The sequence below is a fragment of the Cebidichthys violaceus genome, unplaced genomic scaffold, assembly GCF_023349555.1.
Source record: "Cebidichthys violaceus isolate CVI_PGR_0920_01 unplaced genomic scaffold, fCebVio1.0.p SCAF_12, whole genome shotgun sequence".
In the NCBI taxonomy this organism is placed as follows: domain Eukaryota; kingdom Metazoa; phylum Chordata; class Actinopteri; order Perciformes; family Stichaeidae; genus Cebidichthys; species Cebidichthys violaceus.
The window spans coordinates 7,806,335-7,828,920 of record NW_027176285.1 but is presented as its reverse complement, the minus strand read 5'-3'; the positions used below and the strand labels follow the sequence as shown (position 1 = coordinate 7,828,920).

The 22,586-nt window shown below is 42.3% G+C and overlaps 1 protein-coding gene across 2 annotated transcripts in view; it reads left to right on the top strand.

The window, feature by feature from the left end:
- The first annotated feature begins 7,251 nt into the window (after positions 1–7,251).
- Positions 7,252–22,586, top strand: part of slc12a2 (solute carrier family 12 member 2) — a 61,696-nt gene continuing 46,361 nt past the window's right edge. For both annotated transcript variants that reach the window (XM_068706102.1, XM_068706101.1), the window contains exon 1: positions 7,252–8,229. In XM_068706102.1, the coding sequence (XP_068562203.1) occupies positions 7,645–8,229 (585 nt within the window). In that variant the 5' untranslated portion in view covers positions 7,252–7,644. The remainder of the gene's footprint in view (positions 8,230–22,586) is intronic.

The following is a 22,586-nucleotide window of genomic DNA, read 5'->3' as shown; positions in this document are numbered from 1 at the left end:
TTGGAGGAGAAAAGGTGAGGCCTTTAACCCCAAGAACACCATGCCTACCGTCAAGCACGGTGGTGGTAGTATTATGCTGTGGGGCTGTTTTGCTGCCAATGGAACTGGTGCTTTACAGAGAGTAAATGGGATAATGAAGAAGGAGGATTACCTTCAAATTCTTCAAGATAACCTAAAATCATCAGCCCGAAGGTTGGGTCTTGGGCGCAGTTGGGTGTTCCAACAGGACAATGACCCCAAACACACATCAAAAGTGGTAATGGAATGGCTAAATCAGGCTAGAATTAGGGTTTTAGAATGGCCTTCCCAAAGTCCTGACTTAAAATCCCATTGAGAACATGTGGACAATGCTGAAGAAACAAGTCCATGTCAGAAAGCCATCACATTTAACTGAACTGCACCAATTCTGTCAAGAGGAGTGGTCAAAGATTCAACGAGAAGCTTGCCAGAAGCTTGTGGATGGCTACCAAAAGCGCCTAATTGAAGTGAAAATGGCCAAGGGACATGTAACCAAATATTAGCACTGCTGTATGTATATTTTTGACCCAGCAGATTTGATCACTTTTTCTGTTAACCCATAATAAAGTCATGAAAGAACCAAACTTCATGAATGTTTTTTGTGACAAAGAAGTATCTGTTCCAATCACTCTATCAGAGAAAAATCAGAGTTGTAGAAATAATGGGGAAACTCAAGAGAGCCATGACATTATGTTCTTTACAAGTGTATGTAAACTTTTGACCACAACTGTATATATATATATTATATATATATATATATATATATATATATATATATATATATTATGGTTTAAAAAATTCAGAAAGAATATTCATGGGTGTGGATTGATGAAAATTAGACAGAAATCACCATGAACATTTTCAACCAATGATTGAATTCAAGGGCAGAGTGGGAGTACCAGGCTGTAAATAACAATTTTACCATTATGTTATTATAAATATGTAACATTGTACTGCTGTTTCTATTTCATGTATCATTCTAAAATTTATGAGAGTTCTTAAGAAATCAAATCTCTGGCTGACTTTTATTCCCACTCTTCCCTGATCTAATCAATCAGACACTGTCCCTTTATTAATGCCACAGACACCCTCCACTGAGACGCCTCCTAATCTCATCAAAATGAATGATGCCTTTGAAAAATACTATATTGACAATCAAATGGGGATCTATCAAAAATAGACAAATTTCTCGTAAGAGACGGTCTCTAGGTCTGAGTTAGCTATCAAATCTCTATCGACCAATAACTCTCCGGGATGATGTTAAATTTAAGAATTTAAAGATGTTCCCTTTATCACTCTTAATGGACGTACTTGTACAAGTTAGGAAGAACAAATGTTTTGTCAGACTCTTTTGCTCAAACTATTATTACGACTATTTACAAAGAGGGGAAAGGCCCGAAAATGTGTCTCTTACAGACCATTCTCTCTCCTTCAAATGATATCTAAAAGGTTAGAGACATGTCTCCCCCTGTTGGTCAATCCGGATCAAACAGGCTTTATAATCAATAGACTGTCTTCTAATAAGGCGATTATTTAACATAATCCACTTTGCTTATAAAAAATAAAAGCTTGACACTGAGAAGACCTTTGATGGTAGATTGGTAAATTTGTATTTAGTTTTTTGGTTACATTTTAGGATTATTACTAATAACTCTTTCTATCTCCATAGGGGCAACAGGCAGGGATGGCCAGTTAGTCCCGCCCTTTTTGTACTCTCCATCGAACCATTGGCCGATGCCATTAGAGGCCATTCTCATATAAATGGCTTTGAGTTTGGCCCTGACACGATATCACGTTTTGCTGATGACATCATCCTATATCTAACCAATCCTGAAACCTCCCTTTCCCATCTTCAGATTTTATTAAAATCATATGGATCCTTCTTTTGATATAAGGTCAACCTTGATAAAAATGAAATTCTGCCAGTCTGTATTTGACTACAATATTGTCAAACATAAGTTCCCTTTGGTCTCCTATGGGTTTCAAATATTTGGGTATTTTTGTGGAAAGTAACCTAAAAAAACATTATAAACTTAATTTAACCAGCTTGTTACAGAAGATGAAGGAGGATTTGAGAAAATGGACCAATTTGCCGCTCACATTATTGGGCAGAATCAGTGTTATAATAATAAATATGTATATCCTGCCTAGATTCTTATTTATGTTTCAGTCACTTCCGATTCAGATCCCATCAACAATCTTTTCCTCCCTCAACTAATTACCCTGTCAGTTTATTTGGTATGGTAATGCTCCAAGACTCAGCTTAGACAAGTTCACTTTGAAATATGAAAAGGGAGGGTTGAAACTCCCTAACTTCTAAATATATTACTTTGTTGCCCAATTTAGATTTCTTGCACAGTTGTTTGATAATAGTCATCCCCCTTCATGGCTCAACATTGAAATGATAGAGATGAAGGAAGAGACATCAACAGATTGTTTATAGAAATGGGATAAAAGGTAAATTAAAACTGCAACAGATAACCCCTGAATCATTCAGTCAGTTCAAATTACACAAGCTGCATGAAGTGTTCAGACAAAAGGGAATCCTCTTCCCTAAAGCCCCTCTATGGAGATCTAGACTGCTACCAAAGATCTTTCAGATCAGTAACTTCAGATTATGGTGAGAGAAAGGCATCTAGAACACTGAGGATGGGGTCTTTATGTCTTTTAAACAGTTTAAACAGGACCATTGCTTGACAAATAAAGATTTCTTTAGATATCAATAATATCTAAACTTATTTAGATATTGTGAAACTTGTTTCACACGGGAAACTGACTTCTCGTTTCCCGTGTGAAACGAGAAGTCAGTGTGGATTTATTCATCACGTTACTTGTGTTCTTCAGTAACGGTACTTCTTTGTTTTTTTTAACCCAAACAATGATATTTTTTTAAACCTAACTAAGTAGTTTTGTTGCCTAAACCTAATTGTGTTGTTCCCTGTGAAAACGGAAGTTTATTCTGAAAAGGCCGCATGCATGTGACGAGTGTTGCAGGCTTTCGTAAGAAAACACACAAAGTCACTTTTTGAAGGACATTTTACAAAAAGTAGTTTGAGGATGCGTTGCTGTTTTGGGAAAATGAATTCTACTCAAAATGAGAGTGTAACGGTTGGGGGACTGGGGATAAAGTAAAAACAGCAAGACACTGACATGATTTACTGTAAGTGGCGCTGGACTATTCACACCATATTATCTATGTGTATTAATAACACAATAGCAATATTTTGATACTGTGGTCCATGACTACATCTGAAAAACTGCTGTGGATGATCATGAGCACCAGCTGATGAATCTTGGGGTTGTTTATTTCACCAATATTTGTTGCATGTCCACGCCCACCTCCAATGAGTCCCTATCTGATCGCCTGGCAGCTCCTTTGACCACCACTAAGTCCTTTATCAGAAACAATAGCTGCTTTAGAGAAAAGACGCTTGTGAGTGTACAAACAGAACAGAATTATTTACATACTAAATAACATTGTTTGCTGCGATGCATGTGGGTGGGGCGGTAGCACATTCAGATCAGTTAACGTCTCTGAAATCCAAAGAAAGCCCAGCACAAGAATGAGCACGTCTGTTTACATAGTATGCTCTCTTTACATGGGCGGAACAAAGCACACCTTTTATTTTAATTCTAGATCTCCCAACATAGACAAAAAAAATCTAATGTCAAATACTGAGATCACTACAAAACTAATCTCCACATGTCTAGCAAACAGGGCTGGTACCCTGCTCCCACCCAGACCCCCCAGAGCAGTGGTGTAGGGTAGCTTTGACGGGCCCCAGTTCACTCTATTTACTACTTATGAAGCACACTATAAGGCGTACATATATTTTGCCAACAATGTGTTGGATTTCACAGTCAAGTGAGTAAGGCTTTTATTGGGTATAGCTCCCTCTGCACTGCCTGCACTGTCTTTATTTACGCCCCTGCTCAGGAGAGCACTTGATATCGTGGCCTGCCCAGTAGATGATCTGTGTATGAAACACTTCATCAATTATTGATTTTACATCACATACATTTCTTCATAACGTTCTCTTTCGGTAATCAAATGACCACAAACCAGTTGACACAAAAAAAAAAGGTGGGGTCATTAATGATTCCAGCCGGAGGGACTGGATGGGTTCTGGGTCTCTGTGCAGTGAACCTGACGGGGTACATACGATGTGCAGAGGGCGCCGTCATCAGGGCAAGATTTCCGGGGTCCCACCTCATACGTTTATGTGAACAATATTATATTGTATAGGACTATAGTTTCAAGACTTGCTTAGTCTAGCTTAGCATAAAATTACTTGGAAATTCAACACTGTGAAAAGTGAAAATAACATTATTTATGTTTATGTCACACTGAGATTGTATAATTAGAAAAAAAAAGTTTGATCTTTCCACTGTGAACAAAAGAGGTGAGACAGCAACAATCAAACTTCTTCAATTTAAAAAGGACTTTGATATCAGCGGATGGTTCCATGAGTCCAGCTCTAAAACCACTTTATTTGTGTGACATTCTTGACATTATCCAAAATTTTACCAGTTTTCCTTTTTAGTGAAATATATTCCCTTATGGGTGTCTTTGATTACAGGCGAAAAAACATTTAACATATTTAATGATTAATGCAACTCTTAAATGTTTAACTGTTATACATGAATGTGATAATAACTCCTGTCCTGACCTCTTTCCAAAAATGATAGTTATGAAAAGTGCTCGTATCTTTTGTTGCAGATGAATATATATTAATGCATTTTTATTACACTTCTTTTGCTACGCACTGTGCTTGTTTAATACTGTGCTTATATATTGTTATGTAGGACGTGGATTATTTTACTTTTTAAAAAGGCAGCCTCCAGGTCTGCTACTCTTGTTTGATGTGATTTTGTTCTACTGGGACCCCAGATATGCCACAAGGCGTTGCTCCCATCCATTCCCATTCTGTTGCCTTTTCAATGATCCGTTTCTCACCACATAAAAAACAGAAAGACAGTTGTTCAATTTGTATTTCATGAAGTGTCATTACTGTGACACTAATCATACTGCCAGATGTCCGTGTGTGCTACCACATTTCAATCACTCCCTCTGTATATATGACATCACCGCTAATATGTTGACACAACATGTATTCTCTGGGAATGACCAGCAGTGTCAAATCTGTAGTCTACATTGTCTTTAATGTCAAGATCACTTGATCTGAAGTAGGTCTTAAGCAGCTATTCAGCCAGTAGTCTGCTTTATTTTGACAAAAGCAACATTCAACGTTAAGTAAACTTTCTGGGTTTGGAATAAACTCGTAATTCTAGGCTTGTTCAGGCTCAAAGTTAGCCCTCTCAGCCTAGTTTTCACCCTCTACCTTTACGAACTGATGCATGCGGTAAGATAATAATAATAGGACAAATGTGTACGTACAAAAGCTGTAAAAACAATGTAATTCATATCAACGTCCTTTGTTACAGTATCGAGTTCCTCGATGCACATTAGGTCACTGAGCTTTAACTGGTCTAATTTAATTTACTGGAAAAACCGGATTAAAGTGGATCAATGCTGTCTCACAAGGTAATTGTAAGGTCCATGTGATCAATAGGTAAATGGCATTTAAATGGGGAATACTGGTCCCATGGGCTTCCTCTAATTTCTGTTTGCTCTATGATATTATGATAAAAACTTTAGACTCACTGTTGAAGAGTGAGACAACCAAGCTGACGATGGAGAATTAATATACGATACTGTAATAGGCAAGCAGTCCCAGAGCATAAAGAAACTACAGTACACTTTAAGGCCAAAACTACTGCATTTAAGTGTCAGGATGTCAGTTAATATTCAAACAGCTTCCCCTCTGTTCAGGCTTTTCCACCAGATGTCGGAACATGGCTTCTGCCATTCGAGTCCAGTTCACCCCAGAGGTTCTGGACAGGTTTCAGTCAAGCTCTTCCACAGCAGACTGGGGAAACCATTTCTTTATAGACCTGGATTAGTGGAGGGGGGGAGTGTCATGTTCAAACAGGAAAGGGACAAACACAAACTGTTGCCACAATGCTGGAAGAACACTGTTGTCTGAAATATCATTGTATGCTGTGGATTAAGAGTTCACTTAATTGGGACTAACAGGCCGGGTAAAATAATATTACATAATAATATAACATTCACTGGGGCTGTTATTGTGCATAAATACTTTTGATACTATAAATATATCTATACTGTTTATAGTTGGAACCACTTTCTATTTTACTTCTGTCTTTTACGTTCTATTTTACTCTTGAAGTATCAGTATTGTGACTCTGGGGTCCCTTTAGTAATTTCGTATTTACTTTTGTATATTTGTGCTCTCTCAAAAACCTATTGTAATATAATACATTCTATCTACTTTTCCTCTTTGATTTAAAATAACTAATTTTATTTTTGTTATCGTTGACGAGTGGTGTTTTGTAGTTCAGCATCTTAAAGTTATTTTTAAACTGTTAACTAACTGGTTTGGATTTATTCGGCTGTAGACTTTAATGCTGGTTTGTCGTGCGCTCTTTTTTAACATCTCTTGAGTCACTACAAGTATGAAATACCACTAAAAAAGCAGGAAACATGTATTGTAAAATAACAGCGGTCTCAGCATTTTTGTAGAGGTTAGATTTCATAAATCCTGAGTGGACACATATGCACTACAGCTTCTGTGACATATGTTCAGTGTGCTCTGCTGTAGAGGTGAACATGTGCGATGGGGCCTGGGGCACAGGTGGGGGAAACCAATCAGATTTGTGTTTCGGCACTAAAAGGCTTTGGCCTACTTGGCTACAATAAACTACAAGTGTATTGTAGTCCGTCCTCAAACTAAATCCTGTCAGTGAAGAACACCACGGTATCAAGTGTTACATCCCACAGTTTGGCAGCAAACACCCCAAACTTGTCACAGCCTTCCCCTCGTGAAGCCATAGAGGAAGCTTCCAGACAGACAGACAGACAGCACCCCAGACAGACAGACAGCACCCCAGACACACACACACACACACACACACACACACACACACACACACACACACACACACATTGGTAAGCTGTTGGTGCAGTTTCACCCCCTCCCCTCCTCGTCCCCTACGCTTCCCTCCCATAAACGTTCCCTCCAGCCTATCAACGTCACGCATACTGTTTTGGGTAATGTGATGTCTTCTCGCGACATTTCCCACACTTTGAGAAAAAAAAAGAGACGCGATAGATGACATCTCGCGAGGCCTCCTTTAGTCGGAGCCCACCCTTTAATGATGCCGACTGCAGTGTGTATAATAGCAGCGAGGGCAGCTCCGGGAGTCTAGGCGGTGCTGCAGCAAGGTCGACAACAGCATCCCACTCCGAGAGACTAAAAGACCGGGGCTGGACGGGATATAGTCCAGTGGCCGAGCGAGTGAAAGTTACCGGGAGTGTTTTTTGGATTTACTGCCGCGCAGAAGGAGGGGGAGAGTGGCTAAAAGTTTCCAGCCTGTAGCCTCTTGTTCTGAGGCAGCTAACGAGCTACTACCGCTCTCCGACCGTCTCTTGAGCGGGCAGAGCAGCGTGTTCTTCCCTATAAATAGGAAGACTGTTGAGTTAGTTTGTGGGCCACAACGTGTTTCCCCCCACACTGTTTCCACGTTCATTGGTGTTTTTGTGCCATGTCAGCGCCATCCTCCACACCCTCCGCCTCGGCAGAGAGCGCCGCGACGGATTATGATTTCCTAACCCCAGATGCGGGGCCGAAGCCGCCCGGTCCGACCCCCAGCCAGAGTCGGTTCCAGGTAGACATTGTGGCTGAGGCTGCGGGCGCCACCGAAGATAAGTCCCCGAGCTCCGACGCTTCCACCACCGTCCCATCCAGCGATGCGGCCACACCCGCCGCTCCTCTAGAGGGACCGGGTGCGAATCCTGCTGTCGGCGGCGGAGAAGAAGCTAAAGGCCGGTTTCGCGTGGTGAACTTCGCGGATCCGAGTGAAGCGGAGAGCGCGGCCTCTCCGGAGGCGCCGGGTGAGGGGCTGCAGAACGGGGACACGGTGATGAGCGAGACCAGCTTGCATTCATCCACGGGGGGCCAGCATCACTACCACTACGACACCCACACCCACACCTATTACATGAGGACTTTTGGCCACAACACCATCGATGCCGTGCCCAACATCGATTTTTACCGGCAGACGGCAGCGCCGCTGGGGGAGAAACTCATCAGACCCACCCTGTCGGAGCTGCACGACGAGCTAGACAAGGTAAGCCCCCCCACACAGCCGCGCCGTGAGCACACCGACTGACGCGGTTAATAAAAACTTTAAGTCTTGATTATGAGTGACGCACATTATGACGTCCATAGGACGATTAAATGAAGTGGTCCCATCCTGAAGTACTACAGACACTATCGTTACATTCCAGGTTATGTGTCGTGCACATATTGTCAGTCTGTGCACATGTGTAGACAGACATATCACGTGCTTTTCCTTGAACGCTCCTTCTAGGTCACAGCAAACCTGCACCACTGCTTCTTGTTGTTGTATCTTTCACATGTTTATCTTTTTAATCTGTGGCCGACAGAGCAGGAGGAAGTGTCTCCTCAACAGGACTGGAGCTTTGTGAAAGGAGTGCAGCTGATGGTGTTATGGTGCTGCTCCTCTGTCCTTTTGTTTACGTCATGAACAATACACTTATTAAAGGAACACAGCAGTTTGGAGCTAGCTGCAATTATCTGACTGAGAAATACTTAATTAATATATATATATATATATATATATATATATACATACATACATATATACATATATACATATATATATATATATATATATATATATATATATATGTGTATATGTATGATTGATTATATGTATGATTGATCACTGTAATTCGCAACCTCGATAGGTCTGTGTTGGATGGGATTGAGTTCATGGCTTTGTGCATGAGGGCACTGGTATGTTGAAACTTCCCCAAAACTGTTGCCACAAAGTTTAAAGAACACTGTCGTCTAGAATATCACTACACGCCCGAGCATTAGGCTTTCACTTCAGTGGAACTAGGCCAAAAGTACAGTATATTGGCCTGGGTGTCCACATACTTTAGGCCATATAGCGCAAGTGGTGACCTATGAGTATTCTTCCACCAAAGTGCCTCAAACTAACGTATCATTTTGAAATGTGGCCAAAAAATCCTGGTTATATCACAAAAGCACCCATTTCTCATCGTGTCCGTCAGTTGGTTGAGTGACTCGGTCTGGCGTCCATGAGTTTAAATCATGTGCCATCTTACAAGTGATAAAAGAGAGTAGCTTCTGCCGCAGTGTGTTTATCTCCCCCTGAGCTGCCTTTTTAATTGTCAAGGTTACATTTTGATAAACATCAAAGTGACTGTTGGCAGGAGTGGCCCGGCTAATACATCACAGCCCTGATGAATTTGCACTGGTTACTCACTCTGGAATAGCTCTGTACTCCGAAGAAGTCTGCGCTGTAAACATCTCGACTATGAATAGAAGACATTCATGAAACGCAGTACGTGAGCTGTAGCACCCTTTAAAAAAAACAACAACAAAAAAACCCCAATTATATCCCCATGTGCCCTTTCTGAGTTAGAGATCCAGTTCTTTGATGCAGCTCAAGCAGATAATTCTGATAAATGTGGATAACAGCATGAATCAGAGGGGCTTTGTTTTTATTTTATTTTTACATAAATGAACGTCTTGTAGTGAACTGAACATTTTACGCCATTACCAAATGACCTCAAACACGTTGACATTTCTGTTTTGTTGTTACTCATCAGCTGAAGTATCGGTGTGTGTCCCATGTATATTTATTGACAATGGATTTCTATTGGAGAGTCCCTAGATTGCGCCACATTGTATTTAGTAGAATGCCGAGACACTTTTGGAAAATGTTCTCGCTTGATGATGAGACAATATCTATATTTATTTATGTGCTCCGTTCAGACGTAGCTTCCAGACTCGTTTCGCTTAGCTTAGCACCGACATGGTTAGCCTAGCTCCATCAAAGGCACCTTGGAACAGCTGCTAAGATTAATGCGTATTTTTGTGTTGTTTGTGGGTATCCGACTTAAGTACCTTTTTTATTTTTATGGGGAAGTATCCGTAGCACAGAGTATAACAACAACCTGAAAGCTGGTACAGAACTTAATTTAGGTGAGTTCTTGTTCTGGTGTTTCAACAATTCAGAACTGACTTCTTTTGTTCATCTTCATTAAAAAAAGCAATTGAGGAAACTCATGGTTTTATTTCTAAAAGGAAGGTATTAAAAAGTATTGTGTTGGTACAAAGATTAATCCATTAGTTGTTAACTATTAACTTAATCGTTAACTATTTTGATAATCGGTTAATTGGTTTCGATCTTTTTTTTCTTCTGATTCTTATTTCCTAAATGTGAATACTTCCTGGTTCCTGTAATCCTCTACGGTCTTTGAGTTGAGGGCAAAACGAGACATTTGAGGACGTCGTCTTGCGAAACATTGATCGCCATATTTCACCACCTCACCATTAGCATTGGCCCTCAGCCCTCGTTAGCCTGATCTGAGATAGAACTGTGCAGCGAAGGCGGTCTACTGAAAACTAGAGATGCACCGATCCGATATCAATATCTGTATCGGTCCCGATATAGGAAAAAATTCCATAAAGGCAAATCTATTCAGTCCAATTATATGCGTTGTGCTCTGCGTAACGTCATGCGCTAGCGAACTGGCCGCATAGATTGTTTTCAAAATGGAGCGAGCGAAAGGATCAGCCATCTGGAACCGGGCAGCCGCTCTCAGTTGTCGGGGATAAGGGATTCCGGCTGCTAGTTAACCACCTGGAACTACGCTACGACATGGTAAGCCGAAAATATTTGTCGGAGACGGCGCTACCTGAACTGCACGGTAAAGTGTGCAAACACATATTGAAGGAGATAAAAGATGTCAAATCGATAAGTTTCACGACAGACATCTGGAGCTCCGACGTTTCCCCTGTGTCACTTTTAAGTTTAACAGCACACTGGCTGGATGAAACTTTTGTGCCACACAGTGCAATGTTAAATGCAACAAACTTTCGTGGGTCGCACACCAGCGAAGCGATAGCAGCTAGCCTGAAGGAAATGTTTGACAAGTGGCAAATTCTGTTGAGCAAAATCCACGTGATTCTGAGGGACAACGCCAGCAACATGAGAAAAGCGATGGACAACCTGGGGGCGCGTAGCGTCGGCTGCGTTTTTTAAATCGATTCAGCACTGTTTTTCTCTATTAGATCGGTATCAGATCGGTATCGGTCGATACTAAACCTCAGATATCTGTATCGATATCGGAAGTGAAAAACGTGGATCGGTGCATCCCTACTGAAAACGTTATCTGTGTTCACGTGTCATGGTTGTACCTGCGGTGGTTTAGATGCACGATGACATTCATTGCATAAGCCCTGTGCTGCCTGGTGTTGAGTAACTTCCCTTTGCCACATCTTCATGCCACCACAAGTTGGATGATTGTAACGCATGAGTAAAATAACTTGAGCTTCCTGCTACAGGGACAGACGCCTCTAACTGCTATTTGACCCCTCTTTGTGCCAGTTTTGGGATTTAACATAACAAAGGAAGTCATAAAATGTATGACACGGTCGCTTCTTATCAACATGTCATGAGTGCTGTTCTCGGTCCAGAGCGAAGTGGTTTGTCAGGATGTTTAGGAGAGCGATCAAGAGCCAACGTGAGAGGTGATTATTGTCAGTGAATCATGGCGGTTTATGGAGTTGTTAAGCAAGTAGCGATGAACACACTTTCGCTGGTTTCACTTAGTGAGCTGAAATATCAGGCTGTTCAAGGGAAGGCCATCATGTGGAATCCCATGTTTTCATTCCAGAGGGAGTCAAGTGGTGATTATAAATATTATTGTCTGATGCCAGAACAGTTTCTCAATCGACTTTCCAGAAATGTACTATATCCTGATTTTATTATTTTTTTTAGATGCCAGTGGTAGATGCTCTCATCCATATTGCCCAATCCTACTTCATACAGAGTTTATTGCGTGACTGGAAAATGTCCTGTCTCAGTTCATATTTTTGTCATAAGTCATAAATAACCAAATCCAGTGTGTAATTATCAACATAACTATCGGCCTAAACATTCCCAGTATTGGTTGGTCTAAGTGGTACCATAGGTTCAGACGTGCACAGATCATGTGTTCCTGCCAGTATTGCACTGCTCTGTGTTGAGGAAGATAAGTAGTGACTAGGTCTCTACTGTTGTCCCGTTTGCTTTATGGCACATGATGAATTTGTGAAAGGACTAACAAACGTCAATCTCTCTAAATCTAGAAAGACATTTACTGCCCCGAGCCGTTGTGTTACTCCTGGAAATGAGGTGACCATTTAGTCTATCAATACACAGGATGTGATGCAACACCCAATGGATTATGCATGCTGCTGCTGTATTGACGGTAGTAAAACCACGCCTGCAGCAACAGTGAGTTCCTGTCTTATCCAGACAGCGCGGTTAGCCTGCGTCCCGGAACAAGTTTGATCCCCAGATGTCAAGGACGACCCCGGCCTCCTCCACAGCCTTTGATATGTTGTGCGCGATGAAGTCACTGTAGCAGACGGGAAGCACGGTTCGCCTTATGTTCTGGGGCTAGTAAACTACTACTCTACTGTGCTTACTGTAATATCTATAAATGTGATGATCGTGAATATCGTCACTTGAAAACCCCGGCAGAGAAGTGAGAAATGAAGCTTGACTTCATGAAATTCAGGAATAATCATGTAAGAAAAAACAGACTCGCACAATGTTGCTTTTTATTTATTTATTGATCTTTATTTATCCAGTGGGACCTTTATAAGTTAATGTTGATCTTATTTAACAACCCAAAATGTGTGATTCTAGTATGCTGTTATGCCATTTTAAGAGTTTTCAGCATATTTTGGTGATTATTGGGATGTATTTGTGAATCACAATTATTTTGGTCGAGATAATTGTGACATAAAATGTTCATATCGTCCAATGCCGAGCCCCGAAGGTCTCGTGCTTCAGGTCAGTGTGTGTAGCTTGGTTTCTTGGGTCAGGTCAGGGTCTGTAATTAGGCAGTAGGGTCGAGTCGGGTCAGAAGACGTGGGTACGCGCCGGGTTCTGGATTGACGAGAGGTTCTCCACTGTGTCCCTTCACATTAGCAGGATGCTTCTCGTCCACGGTCACGATCAGTTTAATGAAAAAGCAATCTCCGTTCCCCATTCCTTAATCTCTGAAGCAGCTGATGAGCCGCCTGTCTCCCCCCCGATCCAGTCCTCAAGTAGTTTGTGATGAAAAGCTGGTCTCATTTTGTCCTCAAGGTTGTGAAAGAGGGCCCCTATTGTGTTCCACGTCGGGTCTTCAGGGCAGGTACATAGTTCAGTATCGGGAGTCCAGCCTGTTTCATCACCACTAAATTACCGCTGCCCACTGATAGACGGCAGGATTTAATTAGCCGCCGTCGCTGGCTCCATTCATAGAGGCAGCCCTGTTAGGGTCTCTGTGAGAGGGCTCTCACTTGTTCATAGTGGGGGTTTGAAGGTCATGGTGGCCCTGGTGTTTCCACTGTACCCTCTCTAACGTTGAAGAGTTTCCCCCGCTTTGTACCGCGCGTCCAGATCGAAACGTGCAATGGAAATTCCACTGTATCAATTGACTGTTGCTCATGGGCTTTTTTTTCACGACAATCAATGGGTCAGTCGGCGTGCTGTCAGGGCAGCTAAAGAGAGCGAGTGCCACTGCGTTCCCCCGATGACCGACAAACCCCTCGGGTTCTTCACGATCTGGGTGGAGATGGTGAGCGCCACAAGTAGAACAGTGGGTTTATTTGTTGGGATGGGACATTACAGGCAGGAGTGTCTCGCTGCCTGGTCCTGGATCAGGCAGCAGTGTGCTGTAGGTCTGTATTGACCAGTCAAAAAGGGGAGCGGTGACAGGGCACATTTATTCAGTCCGGAGCGGCCGAGCAGAAACACTCTGTGCTTAAATATTGATGGCGCCCTCAGAGCTGCTCCACTGACTCTGACTCTGCTGTTGTTGTTTCTGGTCACTTTTGTTGAGCAATGTGAACCCCTCCCAGGCAGCGGTTATATCATTTCCTTTCATCTATTCAGTCGTTTCAACATAATTGCTAATTACATTGAGACTTGAACCGAAGAAAATGGCAAAATTGTACATCTCCTGAAATGATTATTCCACGAGTTTATGAATTCTGCTTGTCGACGCATTCTTTCAAATCAAATGACTTTATTTTATGTAGTGGAGACAAATACAGCACATGTACATAAAAGAATGTCTTCACATACAAAGCTAGGGACAAAAGCGTTGAGCAAAAGCCTAGATACCCAATTGGCTTTGGCTTAGGGCCACTTTTGCACTTTTGGGGCCAGTTAATAAAAGCATAGATTCAGGGTTTAGTCCTGAGGGTTTAGTCCTTGAGCAGCCATTGTTTCTGGGTTCTCCTCATGTTTTTTATTTTCCATATGAAGTGGATGCAAACTCGGACTTCTTCCATTCCTCCCGCGGTGTAAGCACACTGATTGGTCAGACATCACACACGCTGCACCAATCAGAACGTCTCCTCGTCTGTAACTAAACGAAGGGGCACACAGAATGTGTGTGCCCCTCATTCACACATGGGCCTCATGGGATGTGATGTGTGTTACTCTTAACTACATCACTGATGTTTGAAGTAATTGGCCTACTATTTCAAGAAGTAGTACAAGATGTGAGATAAACCTGAACTCCTATTACAGGACAGAATGTAAGTAGTACTGAAACTTGGGTACATTTTCAAAGGATTTCCAGACTTTTAACTCTGATTGGTTCACTCGGCCTCAGTAAGCATGTGATTCTCAGATAAGCTGTAAAAACATGGTATACTGTAGATTCACCTCTACTCTGAACTCTCATACTCACTATTAGCTGGATGAAGTCCTAAAATCAAGTTGATACGTGTAATAAGTCTATTCAGGACGTTCTCTGAGGTGTATTTAATTCTAGTCCTCGGAGGCTTTCTGCTGAACAACATGTCCTGACACGCGTCTAGTGTACCGATTCAATCGGGTCATTTCTCATGCAATTTGAGTTTAGGCTTCCACCCTTGTCACCCTCATGAATGTTCGTGTTTGTGGAATTCTAGAAAAAGAAAATAAAACCAGAAAACAACAAGGTGCCAGCTGCTCTACTCTGACTACATGTTGCCCGGCAAACAGTGAGGTACAGCTGTTGAGTATGCTGCTCTTTATGGGAGATGTTGTGAGCTTGCACAATGGACGCGTTGTCCGAGTGTTGCATGTTTAGTTTTCTTTTTTTTCTTTTGAGCAATCAGTCCCTCCCCCCCTGTTTCTACGCTGCTCCCCCTTCTCTTTGTTTTGCTGCACAAATTGTACACAGAAACAGGAAGCAAAGGACGCCCTGGGCTTCTGTCGTGGCCTTTGACAGGAGAGGGAGTCCTTTTGTCTCAGCATCAGCCATGGCTGATGGCCTTACAGCTGTTGTCACACACACGCGCGCACACACACACACACACACACACACACACACACACACACACACACACACACACACACACACACACACACACACACACACACACACACACACACACAGAGCTCGTAAACCTCTGTGTGGGTTAGTGTGCTCTTTGTCTGCAGAGGACCTGGCCTCCTCCTTGTCCCCACATCCACGTGCGTCACATGGAACCTGATGTCAGAAATAGCACAGTGACCCCACCCCCCCTCCTGAGACCATTTGTACCAGCTCACATGTGGAGTAGTTAAACTGGGAGTACATGGTTTGTTCTGTCCCCCCCCCCCCCCCCCCCCCCACACCTTACAGTGAGGTGAAGTCTAGGTACAGTCATACAGATTCAGTGAAAAGCAAGCGGAGCTTTTCCAGCACGACTGTTCAATAAATCCATAAAAATCCTTCAAAGGTCTAGGACTGCACCTGGGATTCTACATTTATAGAGTTTGATGATGGGGCGAATACGTCGGCTCCATGAATGACTGATGGGCTGTTGGTGGATTGAAGTCATCTGAGGAGGTGTTTACCTTTTGGTTGTTGTAACTTGTTGAGGGTTAGGAGCCTTGCTCAAGGGCACCTCAGTGGTGGTAATGAGGGAGGGGCTAACCCCCTAAAGTACTACGTAAGTTTAGTGAAGCCTGTTGAATGACATGAAGGAGATCTGTTAAAGAGATGGTCAGGTGGACTTCAAACTGCTTGACAGTCGTCCTCCATGTGTGCGTCACGATTAGAAATGGGAGCCCAGAATGTCCAGATAACTTGGTGGAACCTGAAAAACCTCGTCGATGAAAAGCAGGTTAGCTGACTTGTGGAATGTGGCTTTATTGCGTCACGCTGCTAAGAACACAAGAATTTTTGGAAACACTACGCACAGTTTGGCGTTGGGCCCAAATGTCACGAAACGATGCCCTCACCGCAGCTCGAAGTGTCCTGTTCAGCCGGTACGTCCATCACTGTGTGGACCAGTGGTGGCGAGTACAGAGATCACCGATGGGCTGGCCGTCAGGTTGAACTGTATCTGATGATGATTGTGTCGGTGCTTCACACAGCAGTGGGTATAAGGTGCAGCAGTGAAAAGGGATCAGCTCCTGTCGGATGTACTCCTCTTTGCAAACACTGTGCTTGTATTGACTAAACCAAACATGCCGGGGATTAGAAATACTGGTTGGCCTGGGGCCAGTGTAAGAGGCACGCTGGGACAGTCCACTCAAGAGCCGACTCTCCCGACTGGACCAGTGCTTTAGTCTCTTCTAACCAGACCCCATGCTCTCCATGTAAGAGACCTTCATACATGCTAGCCTGTCATTTCACAGCACTTTCCTTAAAATTGTGCATATGATTGTACAACAATGTAGCAACAAAATATAGAGTATATAGCCACACAGGCTATGATAGGGCCCTCTATGAGTGTTACAGTGGAAAAGCTTGAGTTCCTTTAAGGAGTCCTTTCAGTGCCAAGCATTTGATGTATGCGACATCCAAATGAAACACTTGGGTTAAACATCTGGAAAACGTTTTTTGGGGTTACAATAATATTTTCCAACATGGAAACGCACACAAAATTCCCTCCTCTTGCCTTCTCTGGAATTTTGTCCCCTTCTAGGAACACAACAGCGACGACCTTCATGATCACGTTTCCTGTCGCCTGCAGCCCGCGCTGCACCGACACATCGACCGCTCCCAGCACTGCTGAGCTCAGCACTTCACAAAGCACGCGCACTATTTCCACTTCGGGGCTCGGGGGGGCTTGGGGGGGGGTAATAAATGTTGACATCACTGTCTCACATGATAGCACATGATATAATAAGTAAGTGGTAGGAAAAAAGCATGCATTTTAAGTGTAGTTAGAACACTTCAACAGATGAATAAAAACTGGACAACATATAAAATGGCAAAAAATATTATAAATAAATCAAATGTTTCGAAATAAAAGTGATTAAATACACAAAAGATCATTTGAAAGACAGATGTCGGCCTCTGTTGAACGCACATAAAGTGAAATGGATGCTTTAAAAACAGGCTGCCTCTAATGTTTTGGGTGGGCTGTTCCACAGTTTGGGAGCATAAGTGATGATATGATATGTGTATTAATCAAAGGTCTAAAAATGCCTCAGAGGAATCATGCTGGAAATAGCAACGGTTGCTCATATTTGTGGTTTTCACTTATTCTTTGATCAGAAAGTTTCTGATTAGAATCATAAGTTTGCCTTTTTAAAACTTTATGCGGGCAAAGTTTTTCTGTTTGAAAAATTATGTCTTTGTTCCTCATAGTTGGGTATTAAAGAAAGTATTGTATGTGTACCAAAACCTGTGTATCGTCCTGACACTAGTATCAAAAGCTTTCAATATATCTCTACACTAAATAATGAAAACGCACAGTAGAAGACCGTGAACATTTTTATTAACATTCTTCCCTTTGTTTAGTTGGCCTCTAAAAGGGGAAATGAGTGTTTTTCTCTTGTTCCCTTCAATTATGTGCTAAAAAAGAAAGTCACGGTTCCCAGCTCCTAGTTATGCACCTTGAACTTGGGATGCGTAGACAAAGAGAGCTTTGTCTGTATTTACATACCGCACGTCTGCGGAGAAGGAACCTGTCAAGGATGTTTGGAGGTTAACTTCCTGTGAGCGCGTACGTAGCATCATGGAAACTTGTCGGTCATCCTTTCATGTATACCTGTTTACAAGCTGCCACATGTGTGATTGCGTGTACACGTGCGAGCCGTATGGCAGGATGTGCCCACAATCTGCTCAATTTCCGCTCAATGGCAAAGTTGAGTCCTTCTTGGTGGCCCGCTTCTATAAACCGTGTTTCTATAAAGCACATGTGACGGAACGTTGGAAGTCAACAGGCCATAGGAGCAAGTGTGGTCGGGCGGGAAGGAGCTCAATGTAACCGTAAAAGTGCAAATACAGTCCTATCCCTACGTTCATTACAGGGCCAATCCCCAGCTAAAGCCGTGTACAGTAGATAAATACTGAAACCAATGAGGCCCCCCCCCCCAAAAAAAAACTAAACCGATCACCATTCCCAAAGCTCCCTCTCCATCTGGGTCCACTCACAGATGCCGCTATCTTGCAGAGCAACAAAGCTCCTCACTGTTTTCCTGGTGCCTCACTCGTCGCCTCTTTCACACTCGCGCCAGAGTCTAATAGTAATTCGACACAATTCATAAACAGAAGTCTCTGCAGTGGCGGGCCGGGCCATTTTTGGTTCTATCAACAGGCCTCAGTGGGTTGCAGGGAATCTAACTCTGGGAGAGTTTTAGTGCAGTAAAAGAATAATGAACTGAGTGGTGGGAGGTTTTTTCAAACAATGGTGAGATGTCTGAGACGGTGGACATCTGATCGTTCCTCTCGGTCTCTGACCGAGTCACGCTGGGAGGATGGGGGACTGAAATAGGTATCTGAGAACCCATCAGCATCCGCCTGGCTCCAAAGATGCTGACCCCTGCAATGTAAACTAATACGTACATCGGACACAGTGTACCAAGGGACGGTGCTGTTGAGATATTGTTAACAAATACTAAAAGTCTAACAAGCCATGCTAACAGCCCACAGAGGTTGCAACTCTCATTGCACTTCAAAAACCAAACCCTCCCAAAATATTCAGTGTACAAATGCTCACATCAGAGAAGCAGCAACGAGGACCGGGAACAGTGACTCGTATGCCCGTGTGACCATCAATTTCTCCTGTCAATGTTTTCCGACAGTTGCACATGCACGATGACCCGTCATATCTGAGTTTGTTTGGACCAGAGCCAGAGAGAAGAAAAAACAAACAAGATCAAAAGTTGCCGCTGATGAGTCGGAGGGGACACGCCCTATGTTTTTCCGATAATGCTACAACGTGAACAACGAGCTGTGTTGAATTCTGCAGGAGAGCCATTTAACGTTAGCGGTTAGCAGGTGGTGGTCAGCGCAGTCCCACTGGGCTCAATAATGTAGCTAAAGTACGGAGGTTGCATTATGATGTGTTCAAGCTCTATTCTGTAAAACATGGGCAAAAGTATTATTATAACATTGTCATGATGTGTTCTAATGTAATCTTGTAAGTTTTCACAGAAATATGAAATAGATATTAGAGTGAATTATAACCTGTTTAACTTCCTAACACTAGCTCATTATCATTAAAACGTCATTAACTACCAATGGCAACGTTCTTTATTTAATTACAGAAAATATTGAAATTTAAAACGCAATCATTTATTTCCTTATTAGATTTTTGTGTTTTCTAAATAAATAACCACTATAGCTGAGAATAACAAAGTGCACATTCTTTCACAATCGTTTACAGTTTATACTGACTTTGAGATGGTTGGAATGAGTTTTTGTAGTATAGTCTGCCTCTATGTACTCTGTTTCCACCCAACAATTTATTAGGAATCAATAAGAGGCGTCCATAATAGAATCGGATTGATAAAATCTTACTTTTTATTATTTCCCATCCTCAGCTGCAACCACAGAATCATCAATAACTTAAAAAATTAATCAATTATTAATATAATGTCTAATTTCCTGTGTATCAAGCAGTCAGCTGATGGACAAAGCTTTTAAGCACTACATATGCTGCTGTAGTTTATCTCACTTCTACTGGGCTTCCTGAAAATGACCCCCCCCCCCGTTTGATTTAAAGTGCCTGCTCTTCCAGTTTCCATGTCATCAGAATCTTTGGCAAACATGTTATGATGAGCATTGAAATGCCAAATTAATAAGAAATAATATTTTTTTTGTTGCTCATAATTGTCGGTTCATTCCCCGAATCCCAACAGCCCACTGTTCCTAATGCTGCAGAGCTCAGGTTTCACATTTGTAGCTGTGCCTAAGTGTTGTTTTCCCAACCCTCTTTAAATGTGGCTTTTATTTCACAAATGTTCAACTCTTACACAAGCCAACATAATGCTCTCCTCAGTAAAACGAAGTGGCTGCACTGATGTCTGTTTTTGTGATTTAATGGGGGTGTAGCGAGCAGGTCCAGCCTCACTGACTGAACAAGAGCCGTGTTTGTTTTTTGATTAGGTGTGTTGCGTCAGTCCTGATAATTCATGATTATTCATTAGTACGTCGTCAGCAGAACATGCCAGCGTTTCCTTCTTTGATATGTTAAGTCAAACAGGATGTGTAGTAAGTTACTTAAAACCTCACCTGACTGTGAGACGGTCTTTGTTCAAGGTTAAAGTTTGTGAAATCCAGTTGCATCAGGATTTTTTTTTTTTTGTAACGATGTACTGGGACTCGTGCGAGTCCCAGTACAGTTTGCAGTGGCGTGCTCGGCTCTGGACACTCTGTCATTGTTGTGTAAAGCCAACCTTTGTGTTGCTTCAGCCATGTAGATGATGCTCAACGGCTCATCCTGTGTGTCTGCACTGTTCTCTGAGCTGTGTTCTCAGCCACACCAGATACAGTTATGGAGTCGTCCTCAGAATCTCTACTTGGTACCTGCTCGTTGGTGCGTAGAGCTGCTGATGCACCAGAAGAACGCCAAAACCCGGGGAGCTGACTTCAACAGCTGATGGCTTCAACCTGTTCCTAACACGGAGCAAGCAAGTGAACTCGAGAACGAATTGTAGCATTGATTTGTGAAAGTCTTTTAATCAGAGGGTTCCATGAGCAGGTTTTTGTCCATAGACTGTATATAACAAGTGGACGCAGTCATCGTGATGTCACTCATTGGTTTGTTGACTGCCGTTTTAAAGCCTCGAGTTTGGCGATTACAGCCGTCGCCATGTTGTTGTTGTTTTTTTGCAGCCAATGAACAGAAGTTACCATATTTGGAAAATGGAGGAGTGACGTAGAGATGCCGTATACATTTCCGGTAGCGGCAGCGACCTGTCAGTCACAGTAAGCCCCGCCCTAAAGCATACCCTGCTTTATGCTCTATCTGACTCTAAATGGACCATCATTTACTAAATGAACATCATGCTGTATTGAAGAAGACTTGAAACTAGAGATTGAGACCATAAACACATGTTTACAATGTTTACTGAGGTAATAAATCAAGAGAGAAGTAGAGTCATTTTCTCATAGACTTCTATACAACCAGAGGAGTCGCCCCCTGATGGACACTAGAGAGAATGCAGCTTTTAAGACACTTCCTCACTGGCTTCACTCGGCAGAACTGGAGGATGCCTCCTGCTTTTTTCGCAGTAAAAAAAATGGCGAAGGTGTCTTTTTATTACAAACACACAAATAGTTCTTTCTACAGACGGCATTATTTACACAATACTGTTTTCAGGATACTATTCGATTCCAAAGACAAAGATAGAAAAGAGAAATCTCTGTTTTTGAGTTAATATTGCTGGCTGTAGTCTTATGTTATTCTAAGAAGAAACACTGTGATGAGCAAAGCCGGTTTGACAGATTTTATCAGTGTTCCTGCTCCACTGTGTTTCTGTTCCAAATGAACAGTGTTCAAAACCCCTTTGTTGTTTTTGCCGGATTTGTGTCGCTTATAGAAGAATGTCTGCTGAGAACTTAGCTAGTGTTTCCACATTCCTGAGCTTAAACTACCTTTGTGTTTAACCCTTTATTATGACTATTATTAATAGTCAACTTTAAATAAATTATTTTACTGTTAACAAACAATGAAATGGTGAATAGTGGCTAAGTGGAGAGCAGGGCCGCCTTTCAATCAGAGGGTTGGCGGTTCGATCCCTGGCTCCTGCTCTGCTAGTCTCATGTCAATGTGTCCTTGATCAAGACACTTAACCCCAAAATTGCTCCCGTAGCTGCGTCTACGGTGTGTAGAAAGATACTGAAAGTTTATTAATGTGATCAGACTCTAATTGTTTTTTTATCGCATATATCATTTACAAACAAGTTATTGCTTATAACACCAACTATTGATACAATAAATTGGCATTATTTATAGCATTTCTAGTCATTAGTACTCATTATTAATTAGCATTTCATTTCGGTACCCGGAGAGGTTGGAAGGAGATGCACGTTTCTAAAACGTTATGTTTCTACGTGTAAAAAGTGGAGCTAAGGTTAGCAGAGAACGTTAGCACATCATTAACTAGCATTAGCACTTTCAAAGTCAAAAGTCAAAGTCAGCTTTATTGTCAATTTCACAATGTACTGA